Here is a 22,139-nt window from a genome sequence, read left to right as displayed (position 1 = left end):
TGGCCTGGCCCAACTTCTGCTACTTGTGGGCATTTGAAGAGTGAACCAGTGGATGAAAGATCTCTCTCCCTCCCTGCCTCCCTCCTTCTCACTCTGCCTTTCCAATAAAATAAGTAAATATTTAAAAAAGAAAAAGCAACGTCAGAATTGTTTATTGAGCACCCGCTGTGTGCCAGGCACCAAGGGTTCCAGAGTGAACAAGGTAAGTAGGGAGTTGACTTCTGCTGTCTTTCTCCATCGTTTATTTTTCCACTGCTTTGCCTGAAAGGCAGGAGTTAATAGCCCTGCTCCATAGCTGGTGAGGCAGAGGTGCAGAGACTTGCTCAGGTCGCGGGACTTTTCTGGGGCGAGGCTGGGACTGGAACCCACTCTCTGTGGCCAGGATCTTGTGCCTGTCCTCGTGCATAGTGCAGAAGGAGACTGGAAGAGCCTTTGCGGGGAGGGGGTCCGGGCTCCCCAAGGCCTGGGCTTTCTGGGCCTGGGAGTGTGCCCTTCTGCCCAGGCCTGCCTCTACTGCAGGGCCACGGTGGCCTCTCCCGCAGAGGAAGTGGTAAGGGGTGCAGGCAGGGCTAGCACAGGAAGTGGCAGGGGAAGGGGGCGGGCTGGGTGCTCCTGGGCCCTCTCCTAAGGCCCTGCGGGTGTGGCAGCAGGGACCTCAGCCCCCTGTAGGCAGAGGCCGCCTCCTCCCTCTGCCCTCCCTGCCCTCACCTTCCCCTGCACTTCCCCCTTTCTCTTCCCCTTTCTCTCTGCTTCCCCTCTGCCGGAGTTGGGTTTTGTTTTTTCTTCCTGGGCCCGCCCGTAGCTTACTGATTCTCTTCTTACTGATCATCTGTATCAAGGCCAGAGTTGGGCTCCAGAGGTTTGAGGGAAGATGTGGGGGTGGGGGAGAGGGAGAAGGGAATTGGCCAGTACACTGGCGATGAAGGAGTTAACTCCAGCTGGCTGCTGTCTGTGGGGGCCCCTGGGTGAGAACTGCTTTCTGCCTCAGGACCTTTGCACTGCGTCCCTCTGCCTGTCACTCTTCCTGTCACTGCACAGCAGGCTCCTCATCCTCTGGGTGTCAACTCAGATGCTCCCTCCTCAGAGAGCCAGCCCTGACCACCCTTCCCAGACTGTGTCACGGGCCCCCTGCTAATTTCCTTCAGAGCACCCAGTCCGGCTCCTCATGTGTGCCTCCTGGTTGGTTTTCTGTCCTCTCTGGTGGCAGCCAAGTCCTCGAGGGGCAGGAGGATCCATCCTTTGTGTCCCCAGAGCCTGAAGCAGGGGCTGCTCCTGGCAGATGCTCAGTTAATGTCCCCTGAATGAATGCGCGGGTGCATGGATGGATGGAGGAAGGAGTGACTCCCAGATCCCACCTCCCACCAGCCCTCGGCAGGCCCGGGGTTGTGAGTGTGGACGCTGGGGTCAGTTCTGAACCTTCTCTTCGCTTCGCCACCTGTTTGCTGTGTGCCTGGGGTGAGTCACCTCATTCCCTCCTGTACAGCGTATGTCTTGAGCTGTAAATTACAAATCAAAAGAATACCGGATGGGGCAGGTGTTGTGGCAAAGCGAGCGAAGCTGCAGCGTGGGACCCCCGAATCCCATTTCAGGAGTGCCTTGTTTGAGTCCCAGCTGCTCTGCCTGCAGTCCTGTTTCCTGCTAATGTGATCCTGGGAAGCAGCAGGTGCCTCAAGTAGTTGAGTCCCTGCCACCCACGTGGGAGACCTGGATGGTCTTCTGGGCTCCTGGATTCAGCCGGGCCCAGCCCTGGATGTTACAGGCATCTGGAGAATGAAGATCTCTCTCTAACGCACACATACTTTCTCTCTCCATCAAATTGAAAAAGAATACAGCAGTCCTTGGCTGAGAGTTTGTGAACACCCTGCCTGGCCCCGAGGAAGCAGTGGATGGGGCTGCTGTGGCAATGATGGCTGTCACCTCTGCTGGTTGACTGGAGGAGCGAGGGGCAGAGAGAGGTTCCCCCGTGCCCTCCACTGGCTGGGTGTGCTGAGGGTGTTCCTGGGTGGGTGCAGTGGGTGGGGCTTCTGGGGTGGGATCCAGCCTCAGGGCCCATCCGCCAAGGGCACCCAGGGCGCTGCAGCATTCACGCCCTGCAGGGGAAGCTGCTGCCTGCTTCCCCTCAAGCCTTCCTGGAAAGCTCTAGACTGTGTTGTCTGGGAGCCCGGGCCCAGCTCTTGGCCGCTGAAGCGGTTGCCACAGTCAAAGCTGGCTTTGTCCCCGCGGAGCAGCGCCCTCCAGCCCAGCTGGCATGGGGCGCTGTTCAGTCCTAACTTTCCCTGCACCTTTGCTTTGTAGCTTGCTGGGCTCTGGTGCTGGGGTTGGGGAGCCCCAAGCTCTTTCTCTGTCCTCCTTCTTCCTCGAGGGCTCTCAGCACACCACCACCCTGCAGCTCTCCGTGACAGGAAGTCCATGGTGGGGGGACGGGTCTCTGCTAATGAGGAGCGTGCCAGCCTGGGTGCAGAGCCGCTCATCTGTTTGCAGGGTGGGCCATGTGGCCAGGGCGTGTCCCTGCAGGAGACCCCTGGAGCTTGGAGCCTCCTGACTTGTATGTGTCGTTCATCCCTCAAGCCCCAGCTCCACTGAAGAGTTAAAATTGTATATGTGCGGGTGTAAAAAGTTAAGCTTAAGCTTACAGGTTTAAACCTTCCTGGTGTAGCTGTGAAAATAAAACAGAGTGAAGTAGCACCTTGACAGTAGGGACTCCATTTTGGAGCACTTGAGACTGCATTCTGGGAAAGCAACCCCCACACCATGAGACTCTGGTCCAAAACTATGATCTCAAATAGTCGGACAATAGCAGTGCACTACATCACCCTTGGCAACACACAAAAACCCCCTAGCATGATTGCTCAAGCTTAAAAGTAAAAAGGTTGCACCTGGGTTACCTGGGCTAATAATGAAGATGTGATTTGTCTATGTCTTAAGATCATAATTGCTGATTGTAAGACTTTAGCAACCGCTTAACAGCCGTGTATTCTCTTCCCCTTCCCGGTTTTGCGGTTTTTGCCTTTATAAACCCTAACCTTTGGTTATTCCGGGCTGCTCTGCTCATGATGATCAGACAGCCCCAGCATGCTGGATAATCAATAAAACTTCCCCGTGCTGTTTGCATAAGAGACGTGTCTCTTGGTGACGTTTTTCGGGCGGTCGACTCTAACACCACCACTGGCCTCGGTGTGTGACACTGGGCAAGATATGTCTCTAGGCCTCAGTTTCCATTGCTGCAAAGTAGGCTAACAGTGCTTCTCACAAGTGGAATGTAAAACGTGGGATCTTACGGGGACAGTACTCAAGGACAGAGCTAGGTCATGGCAGAACTGACGCAAGCGCAGCTTCACTGGAGTGTGTCTGGTGTTAGCAAGGATGCCTGCAGGGCAGCTTGGTCCATACATCAGGTCCCACGGCTCACTATGAGACCAGGGCATTGACCCTCTAAGGTGGGCTGCCATTGGAGGGGACAGTTTCTAGCAGTTCAAGACGGTGCTGGGAAGAATGTTTTGTGTTCCAAAGGCTGTCCCTGGGGTACTGTTAATGCCTCACTTGTAGAGTAGAAGCTAAGAAAGTGGGTGTCATAGAAGTGGACAGTAGAACGCCAACTACCATAAGCCAGGAAGTGTGTGTGTATGTATGTGGGGTGGGGATAGAAAGAGGAGGGTTAATGGAGATAGGGTGCAGTTAGATGGGAGGGATAACTTCTTTTTTTTTTTTATTTTTATTTTTTGGAATTTATTTAACAGAGTTATACACAGTGCGAGAGAGAGAGAGAGAGAGAGAAAGGTATTCCTTCCGTTGGTTCACCCCCTAAATGGCCGCTACTGCTGGTGCTGTGCCGATCCAAAGCCAGGAGCCAGGTGCTTCCTCCTGGTCTCCCATGGGGGTGCAGGGGCCCAAGGGGCCCTCCACTGCACTCCTGGGCCACAGCAGAGCGCTGGACTGGAAGAGGAGCAACTGGGACTAGAACCAGCGCCCATATGGGATGCTGGCGGAGGACTAACCAAGTGAGCCATGGTGCTGGCTCCCCCCCCCCCCGCCCTTTATTTTTAAGATTTATTTATTTGAAAGGCAGAGTTAAGAGAGAGAGAGAGGCAGAGGCAGAGGCAGAGAGAGATAGATCTGTCCACTTATTCACTCCCCAAATGGCCACAATAGCCAGGGCTGGGTCAGGCCACAGCCAGGAGCCAGGAGCTTCTTTCTCTTCCAGGTCTGCCTCGTGGGCGCAGAGGCCCATGGACTTGGGCCATCCTCCACTGCTTTCCCAGGTGCCTTAATCCCCTGGATCGAAGGGAAGCAGCCAGGACTCAAACCTGTGCCCATAGGGGATGCTATCGCTACAGGCGGAGACTTTGCCTGCTATGCCACAAGGGAAGAATAACTTCTAATGTTCCATAGAACAGTGGGTAACTGCGGTTGATATTAATTAGTTGTGTATTTCATAATAGCTAGTAAGAGGATTTTGAATGTTCCCAGCACAAAGAAATGATAAGCTCTGAGATGATGGCTACGCTAATTACCCTGATTTGACTATTGCGAATTGTGTGCACGTACTGAATGCCACACTGAGGGGCAGGGATTTGGCCCAGCCGTTAAGATGGTGCTAGAAGTGACCACATCCTATCTTGGAGTATCTCGGTTCTGGTCCTGGCTCTGCCCCCAGGTCCAGCTTCCTGATAATGCACACCCTGGGAGGGCATCAGGTGATGGCTCAAGTGGTTGGGCTAAAAAGTCCCACTGTGCCCTGTGTATATGTAGAATTATTATGTAGCCTCTAAAAATATAAATTTAAGGAAAGGAAATGAAAGTGACCGGTGTGCATGTACAGTGCAATCTCAGTTTTACAGCTGGGGAAGACTATGTGGCGAGAGGGCTCCCGCCCGTGTTCCGTGCACTTTTCGCGTAGTAACTCGTGTGGTTGTCGTCACTGCCTCTCCAGGCAGCATGTGTGAATGTCTTCTTTATATAAAAGTGCAGAGTGAGGGACAGAGAGGTCCCTTAGAGCTCCTGGGGTCCTCCAGCTGAGAAGCATGAGAGGCAGGACTGCCAGACGGATGCAGGAGCACCTGCGGAATACAGGGTGGGGGGTACCAGTGCTCACGGCCATTAGCTGTGATCATGTCTGTTCCATTCTGTCTTTAAGATTCTCTTTAATGAGTGGATGTATTTTTAGAAGAATAAAAAACAGCACTCAAAATACTATTGATAAAGAAAACAGAACGGCCTTCACCTCTCTGAGACTTGAAAGTGTCTATATCCCCTACGGTAGTGGCGAGGATTAAGTGAGATAAGGGGCCTCAGTTATGTGTGTGGGGAGCACAGGGAACCCCAATAAAGGTGCTTCTCCTCTTTGCTGGACCCCAACCCCCAGCGAGGGGAGAGAGCACCCCCAACTCCGCCCTGACTCCTCTCCCAGTGCTCCCTTGGGTGGGAGGGAGCGCCTGCAGTCCCCTTTACCAGCAACACTGGGGTTGGATCCATCATCACTTTTGGAAGCGCTGAGGTCTGAAAGCTCCCACAGCCCGGGCCAAGTTGAACAGGTTGCTGGGTTTTCAGCCAAGGCCACCACTTGGTATCTTTGGGGCTGGTCCTGTTTGGGTTGTCATTTTTTATTTGCTGGCCCATTTGTGGGCTTTTGGTGCTTAGCATTTCCAGCCTATGCCAGGATGGCTCGCCAGGCCCCTTGTCCACAAGGGAGGGAAGACGAACGATGTGGCTTTGGAAGCCCTGTCACTCACCGCTTGGCCTTGTGCGTCTCCGCCTTTGCCATCTGGAAGGGCCACCGCTTCTGAAACTCGGCCGTCGTCTTGTTTGTCGTTGAGCTGAAACTTGGCGTGGCAGTTACGATCGGGAAGTGGTTTCTGTCTCCACAGCAGCGTGCGCTGTGTGTACCCTGGCTGAGACGAGGCTTGCGCCTCCCCAGCGTAGAGCGGTGCCCTCTCCCCTCGCTGGAGAACAGCCAGAGACTCACAAATCTGAGTCCATCGAGGGGAAAATGGACTCCTCAGCATCTTCCCTTCTTCTCTCCTGCGGAGGACTTTGTTCCTCTCTGTTTGCAGGGGGCACAGAGACCCTCCCGCCCACCCGCTGTTTAACCAACCAGAGTGATAGATATGTTACTGAACAGGATAAACGTGGTTTTAGGCTTTTGAAAACAAAGGTAGACAGAGCAGGAACACCCAGTGGTCAGTTGACACCCCCGTGGTAATTTACAAACTTTCTCGTGGATCCCTGGAATTGTCCCCACCTCTGTTAGGAAACTAGGGACTGGTGTCCTGGCTTCCCCAAGTACACGTAGCTGGTGAAGTGTTCGAGGCTGAGCTTGAACCTACGGCTTCTGCTGTTTCTAGTCCACAAAGCATCTCATGGAAATTTGCCCAGGTTTAAGTTTGCCCAGAGCAGGTGTTAGAAGGATTGGGGTAGGGACCTGTTGAAAATATCTTCAGTAAGGAGGAAGGAGAAAGGCAGGTGATCACGGAACTCATCAGCAAGAGAGGCATTTTGGGAAAAAAGGAGGCCTTGATCATTTTCTGCCCCCCCCCCCATACTTCATCCCTTTATGTTCTCCCCCATCCACTCATTCATCCTCCTGTCCACTCACTTTCCCTTCCATCTGTCCATCTGTCTGTTCTGTCCGCTCACCCAGCCTCCCATTTATCCATCCACCCACCCACCACCCCGTTCACTCACTCAGTCTTCATCCATCCATCCATCCATCCATCCATCCATCGATCCTCCTACCCATCCATCCCTTTATCCGTGTGCCAGTTACTCACCCATCCATTCATGTATTCATTCATATCCTCTGATATACTGATCCTTCCACCTCACCGTCTCCCATCCATCGTTCATTCATCTACCACCGTCCTATCTATTCACCCGTCCTCATCTGTTTGTTCTCATTCATCCACACACCCTCCCATCCATCTACTCATGCATTTTTCCATCTGTCCCCACCCCCACAGTCTCCCATCCCTCCATTCACCCACTTAGCTGTTTGTCCATTGGCTGTTCTGTGCCAGGCTCCGTCAGGTAGACTGAGAGGAATCAGACATGGTCATAGCCTTTGAGAGCTCACAGTCAGGTCTGAGAGAGAACTGTGATACAAGTGACCATGGCACCAGGAGGTCTGTGATGAAGGTGCTAGCAAGGCACAGAGATGTCCTCGCAGGGGAGGTGGGCAGGGGTCCTGGGGCACATTTTTTGGAGCAGGCCGTGGTGGAGTTGGAGCTTGTGGGCTGGTTACACAGTGTGGGGAAGGCATTGCAGGTGGAGGAAGGAGTGTGAAGAGGGGTGTGGAGGTTGGCAGTGGGCGAGCCCTGGCTGTGGCATTGTGAAGAGAAGGCAGGGTTGGGCCCCTGCAGAGGTGGCAGGAGCAGAACCTGAGGGCCGTGAGTGCTGCCTAGGGAGCTGGGGCTTTATCTTGGAGCTGCCGGGAGCCATCGAGGGTTTGATCTAAGAGTGTTTCTGGCTGAAGGCAATGGAGGAAGAGCAGGAGGACTGGCACCCAGAGCCGCTGGGCAGGATGCTCCTGAGATGCTTACCCTGGTGGGCAGGGCGTTGGGCCCGAGTTAGCCTGGCGAAGGCCCGGCCCATGGCTCCCCTGTGTGGCGACTCCCGCCGGCCAGCCCGGGGCCCCCTCGTAGCTCAGTCCTGCCCTGCATGCCGCCCTCGGATCACCTCCTTGTGTTTCTGTCTGGCCCTCACCCCGCTCCGGCGCCAGACTCCTCTCCCTTTAAGCCTTTCTCCGCACTGGCGACGGTCGTCACCCTGTGGAGATTAAATGTGTCCGGGCAGGGACGCCACGGCTGCATATTGTGTGACACAGACAAGCCCCCTCTTTGCTTCCAGTGGCCTGAGCCCTGTTGGACACATGCCTGGCATAGCGTCCAGAATAAAAGGAAAATGGAAACCTTTAGCCTCGACTGCTCCGTTCTCTGGCTGTGACCCACGCGCCAGGCTTTTCATCTGACAGGTCAGCTGGGAGCCTTCCCCGGAGCCCCGCACCCCGCCAGTTGCTAGGAGACCTCTGAGCAGACCGGCTGGAGGGGCGCCTCTGCCCACACTCCCTTTTTTGCCTTCCTCGAAAAAAGAAGAGTGTGTTTTCTGTGGCTGGGTCTGGGCCGCTGGAGTGAGCTTTGGATGATCCTGCACCTCTGGGCTGTAAGGTCCACCCGAACTTGCTCTGTCTCTGCTCTGTTCAATGTGGTGGCCGTGGGGTGGGTGGGAAGCACTTACAATGTGGCCACTGCAACTGACATTTTCATTTCTTTTTATTTTAAAGATTTATTTATTTCTATATATTTGAAAGAGTTACAGAGAGAGGTAGAGCTAGAGAGAGAGAGAGGTCTTCCATCCGCTGGTTCACTCCCCAGATGGCCGCAATGGCCACAGCTGTGCCGATCTGAAGCCAGGAGCCAGGAGTTTCTTCTGGGTCTCCCATGCGGGTGCAGGGGCCCAAGGACTTGGGCCATCTTCTACTGCTTTCCCAGGCCACAGCAGAGAGCTGGATCGGAAGTGCAGCAGCCGGGACTCAAACTGGCACCCATATGGGATGCCGGCACGGCAGGCCAAGGCTTTAACCTGCTGTGCCACAACACTGGCCCCAACATTTTTCATTTTATGTCTGTGTGTTTGAGTAGCCGCAGGTGGCAGCTGGGTTCTTCTGACGGGGCAGCTCAGGTGGATTCCTGAGAGGACAGGGCACCCACCTGGATGCAGGCACCACAAGGTCAGGGTGAAGTGGTCACTTTCTGTGCAGGAGGCGCTGTTGTGCACCAAGCCCAGTCTGTGCTCACCAGGACCCTCTCTGAGCCTTTTGCCTTTACTGGGCTGTGTTTTCAGCTCATCCCTGTCTATAGCCATGGACCAAGGCACAGATTGCCTGTGATTTTAGTTGTTTCAAAGATTTGTTTATTTCTTTAAAAGGTGGAGGGAGAGACAGAGAGACAGACGGGGGTGGGGTGGAGAGAGAGAGAGAGAGAGAGAGAGCGAGAGAGAGCGAGAGAGAGCGTGAGAGAGCGCTCTTCCATCTGCTGGTTTGCTTCCCAAATTGCTGCAACAGCTAGGGCTGGGCCAGGTCAAAGCCAGCAGCCAGGAGTTTCCTCTGGGTCTCCCACATGGCTGCAGGGGCCCAAGCATTTGAGCCGTCTTCTGCTGCTTTCCCATGAGTATCAGCAGGCAGCTGGATCAGCAGTGGAGCAGCTAGCACATGGGATGCTGGCCCTGCAGGCAGTGGCTTGGCTGCTGCACCACAGCACCAGCTGCATGCTTGCTTGGTTGCTTATTCTCATGGCTTAAGTATTTTTTTCATTACTCTGTTCCTATTCATCATTTCAAAGGGTTGCTTAATATCACATTAAGTTAATTTTACCATCTTACCAGTAAACATTCAAGTTATTTCCACCTGTCCTTTTTTTTAGGTGTACTTGTTTATTTGAAAGGTAGAGTGTCAGACACACACACACACACACACACACACAGAGGTCCATCTACTGGTTTATTCTCCAAGTGCCTTCAACTGTTGGGCTGTGTCCAGCTGAGGCTAGGAGCCAGGAACTCCATCAGGGTCTTCTACATGGGTGGCAGGGACCCTAGCACTTGAGTCATCTGCTGACTTGCAGGTGCATCAGTAGTCAGCTGGGGCAGAAGCAGAGCAGCTGGGATTTGAACCAGGTACTCTGGTAGGGTAGGCGGGTGTCCCAAGTACTGGCCAAGCCCGCTGTGCCACAATACCCACCCTTTTTTTTTTTTTTTCTCATTCTTATAAAGAAATGGGAACATGATGCCAGTACATTTCTTGTCTTTTTACAATGATTTCCTGGTTTTTAATTCTCAGGAATGAAGTATAATAGGCTTAAAAGGTCTTTTCAGGGCCCTTAATACCTGTTGCCAGTTGTTACCTTTCAAAGGTTGAGTGGGTTTAATTTCTTGGTGGTGGTGAGGACACCGTGTCACCCCACGTCCTTGTTGCTGTAGTGAGTGTGCTTTTTTTTTTTTTTTTAAGACAGGCAGAGGGCAGAGTTAGAGAATGAGAAAGAGAGACAGAGAGAAAGGTCTTCCTTTTTCTGTTGGTTCACCCCCCAAGTGGCTGCTACGGCTGGTGCGTTGGGGCCGGTGCGCTGCGCCGATCCGAAGCCAGGAGCCAGGTGCTTCCTCCTGGTCTCCCATGTGGGTACAGGGCCCAAGGACCTGGGCCATCCTCCATTGCATTCCTGGACCACAGCAGAGAGCTGGACTGGAAGAGGGGCAACCGGGACAGAATCTGGTGCCCCGACCCGGACTAGAACCCGGGGTGCTGGCGCTGCAGGCAGAGGATTAGCCTAGTGAGCCGCGGCGCCGGCCAACTCCCTTGCTTTTTGCAAGGAGGATGCTTTTGGGAGAGGACTTCCCTGGTTCTGTTTGCCTGGGTCCCCTACCTCACCTGGTTTCCCACCCAACTCTGTGAGGCCTCAGGGAATGCCGCTCTGTGGGTCCTGCTGGGCCTGGGAGTGAGGGTGGCCCTCTGCGCCTGTGCATCACCTGGCAAAGGGTCTCCGTGGTTGTCTGCTCTCAGCTCAGCGCCCCCAGAGCAGAGAGCTCGTTTCCTTTCCAGTGGCAGATGGCGCGAGTGCATAAGGGGGATCGTGAGCTTGCGTCACTGACGTCTCAGGGTTGCTGCTGCCTTCAGGAATTGCTGGCTCCAGCTGCTCCCTGCCCTCCCCCATTTGTGGGTCCCTCTTCCTTGCCTGGGGCATCATACTCAGGCGTGCTCCCCGGAGGACTGGCAGGATGGGCTGTCAGAGCGCCCAGGCTTCCGTTCCACAGCTTAGCAACTCTGGAGAGAGTGCTGCTTTCCTGATAACGTAAGCAAAGTTCCCACCTAGGCACGGCTGTGGGCCTGCCTGGGGTTACATGCCCGCCTCTGAGCCAGTGGCTTGGTTAAGATTTTGCACTCTGATCACTGGGGTGGGGTCAAGCGCCTGACCAAGGTGGGGTCAGCCCTTCATAAGTCTCTTGGACTGAGAGCAAGGGAGAGGTGGTCCCCAGTGAAGCTAGAGTTTTGCACCCACAAAGGGGAACAGGTGCTGGCCAGATCTGCTGCCCACTCCCACCCCCACCCCCCAAATCTGTGTCCAGGCAGCTCCAGGGGCTCCCAGGCCTGCTGGGATGGGTAGTGCCCCCTGGAACAGACCCCTCTAGGCCTTTCTCTCTTGTGCTGTCACTTACTGAGCTGGAGGCACAGGTTTGACCTTGGCCTCTGCATTCGCCTCTGAGCTAGGTTTGCTCATCTGCAGATGGGGGGCTTGGGGGCTGGCGTTCAGGAGTGGTGGCTGAGGTACTCCTTGCTTACTGAGCCGTGTGGTAGCAGTGCCCTCAGTGAGGAGGAGGCAAGGGCAGGGCCGGGGGCGGGCTCCCCGCTGGGAAGGTTGCCCCCACCTCCTCCAGGCTGGGCCCCATGACTGCACAAGGGGGAGAATTGTTCCTGCAGAGGTGTCTGGAGCAGCAAACACAAGTGGCCACTGTGTGCCTGCTCTCGAGGGTGTGGGCTGAGGCATGAGTCACCGCGGGCTGGCAGTGGAGGTCCGCGTCGAAGCTCCCCCCTCTCTCTTGGCTGGACCCCGGCCTTGCCTCAGCCAGTGGGAGAGACAGACGTCAGAGGCCACAGACAGCCACTTGTTCTTTGCGTGACTCCTGGCCTGCCAACTCCCACGTGTGCCCCATCTCCCTGGACCACCCTTAGCTTTTCAGGACCGCCCGTTTGTGAGGGTGGACCCACATGCATCATCATTTTCCCACCTTCCTGCTGTGCACGGGGGGGAACTGAGGCTCAGGCAGGACTTTCGCAGAATTTACAGGCAAAAGGGTTCACGGTCATGGACTTTGAAATCACACTGGCCAGACCTGAGCTCCTTGCGCTGTTGTTTATCTGCTGGGTGACCCTGGGTGAGTGACTTCGAGGACTTCTGTGAGCACCAAGTTTTTCGTATAAAACATGGGATTCTTAGACCAAGTTGTAAAAATTAATTACAAGCACCATTGTCCTCTTACGCTGATCTCAGCTTTGGTACCTGGGACCCAGTTTCATTTTCAGGTTCCGTCTAGGGGCGTGATGGCCCTGGGTTGGAGACTCGGAATCTCAGTTGTCCTAGCAATAGTTCTATGGTTGCATCTCATTGGCTGACTTGATCCTGTGCCTATTTCTGAGCCAGTCACGGTGGCCAGAAGGAATGCAGCGTTCTGATTGGCCAGGATGAGTCAGGCACTTCCTTCTGGATATGGTGAGGGGGTGGGCACCATTGCCGCTTAGGGATTGGCAGTGAGGGAGGTGGTGGCTCTGCTGGAGGAAGATCAGTGAGTGGTGAATTACGTTAGGAGAGGGCATGCATGATCTTCCAGCTAAAAACTGTCTTGTTCACTGGAAGAGTGCCCCATACGTCATTGGGGCTCGGTAAATAACAGTTGAATTAATGAGTAAATGGGAAATAAGTGGATTCCTGGGAGCGCAGTGTAGTGAAGAGGACACTAGACTTGGAGTCAGGAGACTAGCACAGCTCACCGTGCTGGCTGGGTGCTGATACCTCTCCAGGCCTCAGTTGCTTTGTCTGAGAAATGGGCATGAGCGTTGACATCTACCTTAATGATGTGTAGACAGACTAAGTGCTGGCAGTCCCAGCACGCTACTGTGGCTGTGGTTGTCACTTAGCTTTAGCAAAAGGAACACAGGGCACTCACCAAGAAGGCCCTGAGAGCTGTGACTGGGGGCCGGGGTTCTGTGAGTCAGGCAGCCTTGCATTTGGATCCAGCCGTGGCTGTGTGGACTGAGCGAAGCATATGCCTCTCTGAGCCCGCGTTTTCTCATCTGTAACCTGGGAATGATCCAGTTTATCTTCCAGGGCTGGACTGGGGATGGAGTGGGAAATTCCACTGAAGACCTGTCTGGCCACACAGCAAGTGCTCAGCCTGTGTTTGCTTTTCTTTTCCTTTCTTTTTTCTTTAGATAGATAGATGAAGAAGTGTTCTTCCATCTGCTGGGCCAGGCTTCTGCTGGGCCAGCCTGAAACCAGGAGCCAGGAACTCCATTCAGGTCTCCCACATGATGGCAGGGGCCCAAGCACTTGGCCATCATCTGCTGCTTCCCCGGTGCCTTAGCAAGGAGCTGGATTGGAAGTGGAGAGTCCGGAACTAGAACTGGCGCTGAGATATGATATGTGGGTGTCCCAAGCAGTGATGTAAGCCGCTGTACCAAATGCCTGTCCCCATGTTTTATTTACCTGTTGTTTATTTGGGAGGTAGACAGATAGCTCCCACCTGCTAGTTCACTCCCCAGATGCGCACACAGCTGGGTCTGAGCCAGTCCAAAGTCAGGAGCCAGAAATACCCACCCTGTTGTTTTTTTATCATCTGCCATTATTATTTCCTCCGTGGCTTCAAGGTGATGGGCTGCTGCCTCACCCAGGCTTTTAAATAACTCAATTTTGGGCATAGGTGTTTGGCCCAGCAGGTGAGATGCTGCGTCTCAGATGGTGGTACCTGGGTTTGATGTCCGGCTGCACTCCCGATTCTGGCTTCCTGCTAATGGGCACCCAGGGAGGCGGAGGCAGCAGGTGATGATGGCTCAAGTAGCTGGGTCCCTACACCCGAATGGGAGACTTGGATTAAGTTCCGAGCGCCTGGCTTCGGGCTGGCCCAGCCCTAGCGGTTGTGGGCATTTGGAGAGGAAACAAGTAAATGGAATGTGTCTGTCTGTCTGGCCCTGTCTCTCTGCCTCTCACATACATGCATACATACATTTTTTTTTTAAAGAATTTACTTTTGGCAAGGACCCAGTACAGTCCCTGGTTTCTGCTGGCCGCTTCCCAGGCGCAGTGGTCTCTGGGCAGCCTGAGCGAGGCGCTGGGCAGCGGCCGGCCCTGCTGTTGACACTGGCACCCGCCTGGGCCCTGCCCTGTGGTCGTGCTGCCTTTCAAGGCAGGTTTTGTGTATTCCTGGAAAATAGTCCCTGCCGGGGCCTCCTCCAGCCTCGGGAGAAAACTCCCCTTTCGGGAATGCTGCGCGCACCGCCCTCACCCGCTGCCCGGGAAGGTGAATGCGGTGGGCGGGGCGGCCTCTCCCCAGCTCTGCTCTGCCGGCCTCTCCATCCTGGAGCAGAGCTGGCCTAGCTTCTCTTCCGGGTTTGAAGAGGAAGAGGAGGGAAGAGAAGTGTGGTACTGAAGTGAGACCCTGGTTCCGCCCTCACCGAAGGGACACAGCCATCGCAGCCTCGTGCGGAAAGGCAGTAAAGCGTGCGTGTGAGCGGGTGAGCGAGGGTGCACCCGACGCCCAGTTGGCGGGTTCCAGGGCGCTCTGAACAAGCTTTCAAAACTGGGCTGGGGAGCAGGCAGAGTCCAGGACAAGCACTCCCGCCGGGGTGCAGCGCTGCCAGAACTGCCCTTTCCTAGGGGCGCCGGTGTGGGGGCGCAGTGGGTCAAGCTGCCGTTGAGCACGCCAGCACCCCGTATCGGAGCACTGGTGTGAGTCTTGACTGCTCTGCTTTCGGTCCAGCTTTCTGCTGATGTGTTTGGGAGGCAGCAAATGATGGCTTAAGCGCTTGGGCCCCTGCCACCTGCACGAGGGACCTGGATGGAGTTCCAGGCTCTTGCCGTCAGCCTGGTCCAGCCCTGGCCTTGCTGGGCATTTGGGGAATGAGCCAGCAGATGGAAGATCTATCTCTCTCTTTCTCTCCCTCTCTCTCTCTGTCATTATACCTTTCAAATAAATAAATAAACTGTAAAAAACTAAAACAAAAACAAAACCACACATACAGAAAAGACTGGCATCGTGGTGTAGTGGGTAAGGCTGCCACCTGCAACAGTCATCTCATATCGGCACCAGTTCAAGTCCTGGCTGCTCCACTTCCGGTCCAACTCTCTGCTAATGCACCTGGGAAAGCAGCGGAAGTACTTGAGCCCCTGCACCCACGTGGGGGACCAGGAAGAAGCTCCTGGCTCCTGGCTTTAGACCAGCCCAGCTCTGGCTATTGTGGCTATTTGGGGAGTGAACCAGCAGATGGAAGACCTCTCTCTCTCTGCCTGTCCCTCTCTCTCCCTCTAACTCTGCCTTTCAAATAAATAAATAAATCTTTAAAAAAAAAAAAAAGACAAAGTCTTTAGAGGAGCAGCTCACTCTTGGGGTGATGTTGTAGGAAGTCTCACACTGGAACCCCATGCAGCACCAGGGGGTGGGGAAGGGGGGGCTCACAGCAGCATCCCCATGGGTCCCCACCCCACTCCCTGGACAGTAGCTCTTTGTGTGCTGTGGGGGTGGGATTGCCTGCACCATCTGTGTGGTTGTTTCTCCGTCTTTTGAAGTACGGTAAATTATACATCCATAACATCTTGAAGATCCTTTTAGCCATTTGTAAGTGTATAATTTTGTGGCATTAAATAAGTTCACAAGTTGTGTAGTGATCACCACTATCTATCTGTACCTCCCTGAATTTTTAAAGAACAGTACTTTGTTCATTAAAAAAAAATTTTTTTTTTTTTAAATTTTTGACAGGCAGAGTGGACAGTGAGAGAGAGAGAGAGAGAGACAGAGAGGACGGTCTTCCTTTTGCCGTTGGTTCACCCTCCAATGGCCGCCACGGCCGCGCGCTATGGCTGGCGCACTGCGCTGATCTGAAGGCAGGAGCCAGGTGCTTCTCCTGGTCTCCCATGGGGTGCAGGGCCCAAGCACTTGGGTCATCCTCCACTGCACTTCCAGGCCACAGTGGAGAGCTGGCCCGGAAGAGGGGCAACCGGGACAGAATCCGGTGCCCCAACCGGGACTAGAACCCGGTGTGCTGGCGCCACAAGGCAGAGCATTAGCCTATTGAGCCATGGCGCCGGCCTAAAAATTTTTTTAAAAAATTGATTTGAAAGGCAGAGTGATGGAGAGAGAAAGAAGGAGAGACAGAGAGAGAGAGAGAGAGATCTTCCATCTACTGGTTCACTCCACAAATGACTGCAACAGTCAAATCTGGGCCAGGCCAAAGCCAGGAACCTGGAATTTCATCCAGATGTTCTGTGTGGGTGACAGGGAGCCAAGTATTTGAGCCACCTCCTGTTGCCTTCCCAGGTACCTTAGGAGGACGCTGGATTGGCAGCAGAGCAGCAGCTGGGACTCGGAGCAGCGCTCTGATGAGGGATGCCTGCTGTGCCACCATGTTATCCCCACCCCAGATTTTTGTTAAAATCATCAACAAAGACTCAGTTCCCACTAACCAGTTACGCCCGTTCCCTGCTTCCCCAGCTGATGTGGACCTCTGTTCCACTTCAGTTTTTATGAGTTCCACTACCGTGGGTGCCACCTGCAGGAGGAGTCACGCCCTGCGTGTCCTTTTGTGACAGGTTCCTTCACTCAGCATGTCGCAGGCTCCACCGTGTTGCAGCACGCGTCAGAACTTCCTTCTCTGGCTGCATCCTATTGCGCGGGATGGACAGATGCCATTTCGATTGCTCATTAATCTGCTGATGGACACAGGTGTTTCAGCCTTGGGCTGGTGTCAACACCGCCGCTGTGGACAAGGGGTGCCGCCATCTGCCCGCATCCCTGTATCCAGCTCTTTGGAATGTACGAGTCCATCACTGGGGCTTATAGGCTGTCTGTGTTTACCTTTCGAGAAACTGCCACACTGGTCTTTGTTAAGATGTGTTATTTATTTGAAGGGCCGAGTGACAGAGGAAAAGGGAGATCTTCCATTCGCTGTTTGCTCCCCAAATGGCCACACCAGGCAGGGCTCTGGGCCAGGCCAAAGCTGGGAGCCAGGAGCCAGGAACGCCAGCTGAGTCTCCCACACAGGTGTTGCCCAAGTACTTGGGCTGTCATCCACTGCCTCGCAGGTGCTTTAGCAGAGAGCTGGATTGGAAGTGTGAAACAGCTGGGGCTCTTTGAGACTGGATGTGGGCGTCCCAGGCAGCAGCTTAATCCACTACAGCACAGTGCTGTCTCTGCCGGACTGCTTTCACTGGTGTCTGCCCCGTTCTAACTCCTACCAGCAGTGCCCCGACTTTCTAAGTTTTTTTCTAATTTTTTTCACATTCCTGCCAGCACTTGCTGTTTTCTGGGTGTGTCCATGCCAGTAGGTGTGAGATTTCCTTCTTTTTCATCAGATAAATGGTTATTTGGGGTCAGCATGTGGCACAGTGGGTTAGGCTGCCACCTGCGACGCTGGCATCCCCAGTAAGTGCCAGTTTGAGTCCTGGCTGCTCCAATTCTGATCCAGCTCCCTGCTAATGCACCTAGGAAACCAGTGGAAGATAGCTCAAGTCCTTGGGCCCTTGCACTTACATGGGAGACCAAGATGGAGTTCCTGGCTCCTGGATTTGGACTGGTCCAACCCTGGCCTTTGTGGCCATTTGGGGAGCGAACCAGCGGATGGAAGACCTCTGTCTAGGTCTCTAGCTGTTTTGCCTGGTGATGTGTTTCTTGGAAGCGATCCCACTGAACTTGGCGTATGCTTATGGAATTGAGATCCTTTTTCATTCTGCTTTTAATGCATGTGAAATGATGCAAGTCGATGCATGAAACTGTCCCACTAAAAAATTTAATTTTTAATTAATTTAGTTCCTCAGTGTGCCGTGTCAGCAGCATGTATACTGAAACAGCGTGTATGCTGGAACAACGCCTCCTTGTTTCAGGCCCCATTCCAGCCTGCCTTCAGGCAATGTCTTTCTAGATTTTTCCATGCACTTACAGACGCGTATGAGCATGTGAAAAAAGAAAGCCACGCTGTTTTCCATTCTTTATATAAACAGTATGAGGCCACTTTGATTTCTCAGTGACTTTCTTGTTGTCCTGAACCGATGAGCGGTCGGTTTTTCCAAGGTTGTATTTGCAGGGCTGAACTGTTCTGTACTTGCTGACCCCGATGCACGGGTGTGCTGTTCTTTTAAAATGATTCTTGAACACAGGACAGTTTCTCATGCGTGTCCCTCCGTGCGACACCACGTGCAGCACTGGCCCTCGTCAAGAACAATGCGTGGCCCGGGCCAGCGCCTCAGTCCTCCTCTGGACATCCGGCCTCTGTTTGCACACTCCTGCAGGGCCTGTGGGCTGCCTGCCAGGGGCAGTTTCCTGCACAGCAGGCCTCGCTGACCTTCTGTGTCTCTGCTTTGCAGGCCAAGAATAAGGAGACGGGCGCCTTGGCCGCAGCCAAGGTCATTGAGACCAAGAGCGAGGAGGAGCTGGAGGACTACATCGTGGAGATTGAGATCCTGGCCACGTGCGACCACCCCTACATTGTGAAGCTCCTGGGAGCCTATTACTACGATGGGAAGCTGTGGGTAAGGTGCCTCCCTCCGCCCCTCCTTGCCTGCATGGGTTCTGGACTTCATCTAGCCCTGAGGTTTTCAGTTCTGTGCCTCAGCTTCACGGGCAAGGAGAAGGTGAAGTGGGGGAGCTCCAGGCCTCCTGCCTGCCCCTTCCCGTGGGGCCCCTGCCTGTCAGATGGGGGCTGTGGTTTGGAACAGGAAGCACTGCCAGAGCTCTGCTGCTTGGCTTTGCATCCCAGCACAAGCTGGATACCCGTAGCCAAGGCTAAGCTTTCCATGCCTTGATTTTTCCATCTGGAAGATGGGCCTAATCATGCAAGTGGAGCATCCCTGATGTAGAAATCTGAAATCCCAGGTGGCTCTGGAATCTAAAACTTCTTGAGCACTGCCACTCAGAAAGTGTCAGATTTGGGAGCATCGCGGGTCTCGGGTGCTCGGATTAGGGATGCTGACCCGTAAACGACCACGCACGGGTTCTGAAATGCGGAACGCTCCAGAGCAGAAACGCTCGTGGTCCCAGGCATTTCGGGTAGGGAAGACTCAGGCTGTCATGTCTGGCCCACAGAGCGGGTACGAGGATTAAATGAGGGAGCTCATGGTGGCTGCTCAGGGGAGGCCTGGCCCGTGTGACGGCGCAGTGAGCGCTGGCTGTTGTGTTGTTTGTGTTGCTAGTGCCGCTCCCGCTCCTGCAGGGCTGCTCCAGGGGGATTCCTTTCGATGGCTGCTCTAAGGAAGTGGGGGCTCTTCAACAGCGCCCCCAGCTCTCCGCCAGCATCCTCATCCCTGGGTGTGCACAGCTCAGGTACAGCTCTGGGCCCCACCTTTCCAACTCAGCATCACCTCGAGTTCAAGTCAGGAAATCTGGGGTGCCCCAGCCTGGCTCCTCCCTGGCGTTCTCCTGAAGTGAATACCTCTCACAGATAAAACCCAGTTTTCCCAGACTGTGCCTCTCTTCAGACTGGTTTTTGCCAGGATCTTGTATGTAAAATATCGTACTTGCACTTGAGTGTTGTGGCACAGCAGAACCCCAGTTCAAGTCCAGGCTACTCCACTTCTGATCCAGCTTCCACTAATCTATCTTGGGAGGCAGTGGATGATGGCTCAAGTGCTTGGGCCCCTGCCACTCATGTGGGAGACCTGGATGAAGCTTCTGGGTTTGGCTTGGCCCAGTCCTGGCTGTTGTGGCCACATGTGGAGTGACATAGCGGATGGAAGATCTCTCTTTCTTTCTTTCTGCCTCTCCATGTCTGTGACTCTTTGAAATAAAATAAATCTTTATACAAAAAATACACATGGTCCTCCGAGGAAAATGATGATATAGAGAAAGGCAGAAGGAAAACAGTGAGAGCTACCCGGATTTTTATCCCCGAGCTAGCTCCTGGTACCATTTGGAACATGCATTGTGGAGCTCTTCTGTGCGCACCTGTGCGTGGTGTTCTCTGGAGGGGAGCCCACCCGCCTGCCTGCTACTTTGCCTTTTTTACTCTTTTTTATTGAAGATGCTAAGAACATCTTTCCATGACCATGGAAACCCGTCTTCTGGCTGTGCCCATCTCCATCGCCGGGCACCCTGGCCCCTCCCCGCACGGTTTTAGCTGTCAAACAATTCTGTGTGGCAGTCTTTGCGTTTCTTCTGTTCTTGTTTGAGAAGCTCTTCACCTGAGCTCTTTTTTTAAAAGATTTATTTATTTATTTATTTATTTTTATGATTTTTAGATTTATTTATTTATTTGAAAGTCAGAGTTACAGAGAGAGGAGAGGCGGGGTGGGGGGAGGTCTTCCCTCCGCTGGTTCCCTCCCCAGTTGGCCGCAACGGCTGGAGCTGAGCTGATCTGAAGCCAGGAGCATCAGGAGCTTCTTCTCGGCCTCCCACATGGGTGCAGGGGCCCAAGGACTTGGGCCATCTTCTTCTTCTTTTTTTTTTTTTTGACAGGCAGAGTGGACAGTGAGAGAGAGAGACAGAGAGAAAGGTCTTCCTTTGCCGTTGGTTCACCCTCCAATGGCCGCCGCGGCTGGCGCGCTGCGGCCGGCGCACTGCGCTGATCCGATGGCAGGAACCAGGTACTTATCCTGGTCTCCCATGGGGTGCAGGGCCCAAGCACTTGGGCCCTCCTCCACTGCACTCCCTGGCCACAGCAGAGAGCTGGACTGGAAGAGGGGCAACTGGGACAGAATCCGGTGCCCCGACCGGGACTAGAACCTGGTGTGCCGGCGCCGCAAGGCAGAGGATTAGCCTAGTGAGCCGCGGTGCCGGCCTTGGGCTATCTTCTACTCCTTTCCCAGGCCATAGCAGAGAGCTGGATTGAAAGTGGAGCGGCCGGGACTCAAACTGGTGCCCATATGGGATGCTGACACTACAGGCGGCGGCTTTACCCGCTACGCTACAGTGCCAGCCCCTACCTGAACATTTTTTTTTTTTAATTTTTTTTTTATTTATTTGAAAGACAGAGTTACAGAGAGAGGTAGAGACACAGAGAGAGGTCTTCTATCTGCTGGTTCACTCCCCAATTGGCTGCAACGGCCAGAGCTGAGCCTATCTGAAGCTAGGAGTCAGGAGCTTCTTCTGGGTCTCCCACGTGGGTGCAGGGGCCCAAGGACTTGGGCCATCTTGTACTGCTTTCCCAGGCCATAACAGACAGCTGGATCAGAAGAACAGCAGCCGGGACTAGAACCGGTGCCCATATAGGATGCTGGCACTTCAGGCCAGGGCTTTAACCCACTGCACCACAGCGCTGGTCCCCTACCTGAACTTCTAAGGTCTTTAAGCATCTGCTGCTGAACTGGCTTCACAAAGCCACTTTTTTTGTTGTTGGTGGTCTTTCTATTTAATTAATGAATTTGACAGAGAAACAGGGAGAGGTCCTATCGCCAAATGCCAGCAACTGTTGGGGCAGGACTGAGACTGAAGCTGTGAGCCAGGAACTCAGTCCGCGTCTCCCCCATGGGCAGCAGGGCCTCAATTCCTTGAGCCATCGTGTCTGGCTCCCTGGGTCTGTGTTGGTAGGAATCTGAAATCAGGAACTGGAAGCAGATATCAAACCAGGCCCTCCCAATTGGGACCCAGGTGTCTGAACTGGTGTCTTAACCACCAGGCCAAATGCCCGCTCCGACACAGTCACTTCTTTTTTTTTTTTTTTTTTTTTTTTTTGACAGGCAGAATGGACAGTGAGAGAGAGAGACAGAGAGAAAGGTCTTCCTTTGCCGTTGGTTCACCCTCCAATGGCTGCCGCGGCTGGCGCGCTGCGGCCGGCGCACTGCGCTGATCCTATTGCAAGAGCCAGGTACTTATCCTGGTCTCCCATGGGGTGCAGGGCCCAAGCACTTGGGCCCTCCTCCACTGCACTCCCTGGCCACAGCAGAGAGCTGGCCTGAAAGAGGGGCAACCGGGACAGAATCTGGCGCCCCAACCGGGACTAGAACCTGGTGTGCCGGCACCACAAGGCGGAGGATTAGCCTAGTGAGCCGCGGCGCCGGCACAGTCACTTCTGATGTTAACCGCCGCTGAGCTTCTGTCTGCCCAGCCTCTCACCCGTCTGTCTGTCTGTCTTTCATCCATCGTCTGGTCCGCTCACATATCATTTGTTGAATTACTGCTTATTATGCACCCATTAAAAAAAAATCTATTGAATATCTAGTCTCATTGCTGATGGTAGCTGGATACCAAGTTCATTACTTTCCCAAGTCCAAAGATAACAGCTGGTGTTTATTGAAGGTTTGCTGTGTGCTGGGCCTCTTGCTATGAGCTCCACATGTGTTCTGTCATTCGATCTTCCTCCTGTGAGGTGGGCCTTGTCCCAGCCTTGCAGAAGAAAGTGAGAACCCAAGAGGGTTCGCCAGCTACTCCCACCCCCCATCTCCCCACGCGACCACTGGCTA

The 22,139-nt window shown here is 54.0% G+C and overlaps 1 protein-coding gene across 2 annotated transcripts in view; it reads left to right on the top strand.

Moving 5' to 3' along the window:
• Positions 1-22,139, top strand: part of STK10 (serine/threonine kinase 10) — a 101,912-nt gene that overhangs the window by 9,553 nt on the left and 70,220 nt on the right. For both annotated transcript variants that reach the window (XM_051843611.3, XM_089336211.1), the window contains one exon: positions 18,111-18,275. In XM_051843611.3, the coding sequence (XP_051699571.3) occupies positions 18,111-18,275 (165 nt within the window). Of the gene's footprint in view, positions 1-18,110; positions 18,276-22,139 lie in introns of those variants that run through there.

The sequence above is a fragment of the Oryctolagus cuniculus genome, chromosome 6 (genome assembly GCF_051225735.1).
Source record: "Oryctolagus cuniculus isolate XC-2025 breed Fujian yellow rabbit chromosome 6, ASM5122573v1, whole genome shotgun sequence".
In the NCBI taxonomy this organism is placed as follows: domain Eukaryota; kingdom Metazoa; phylum Chordata; class Mammalia; order Lagomorpha; family Leporidae; genus Oryctolagus; species Oryctolagus cuniculus.
This window is presented reverse-complemented; position numbering and strand designations above follow the sequence as displayed.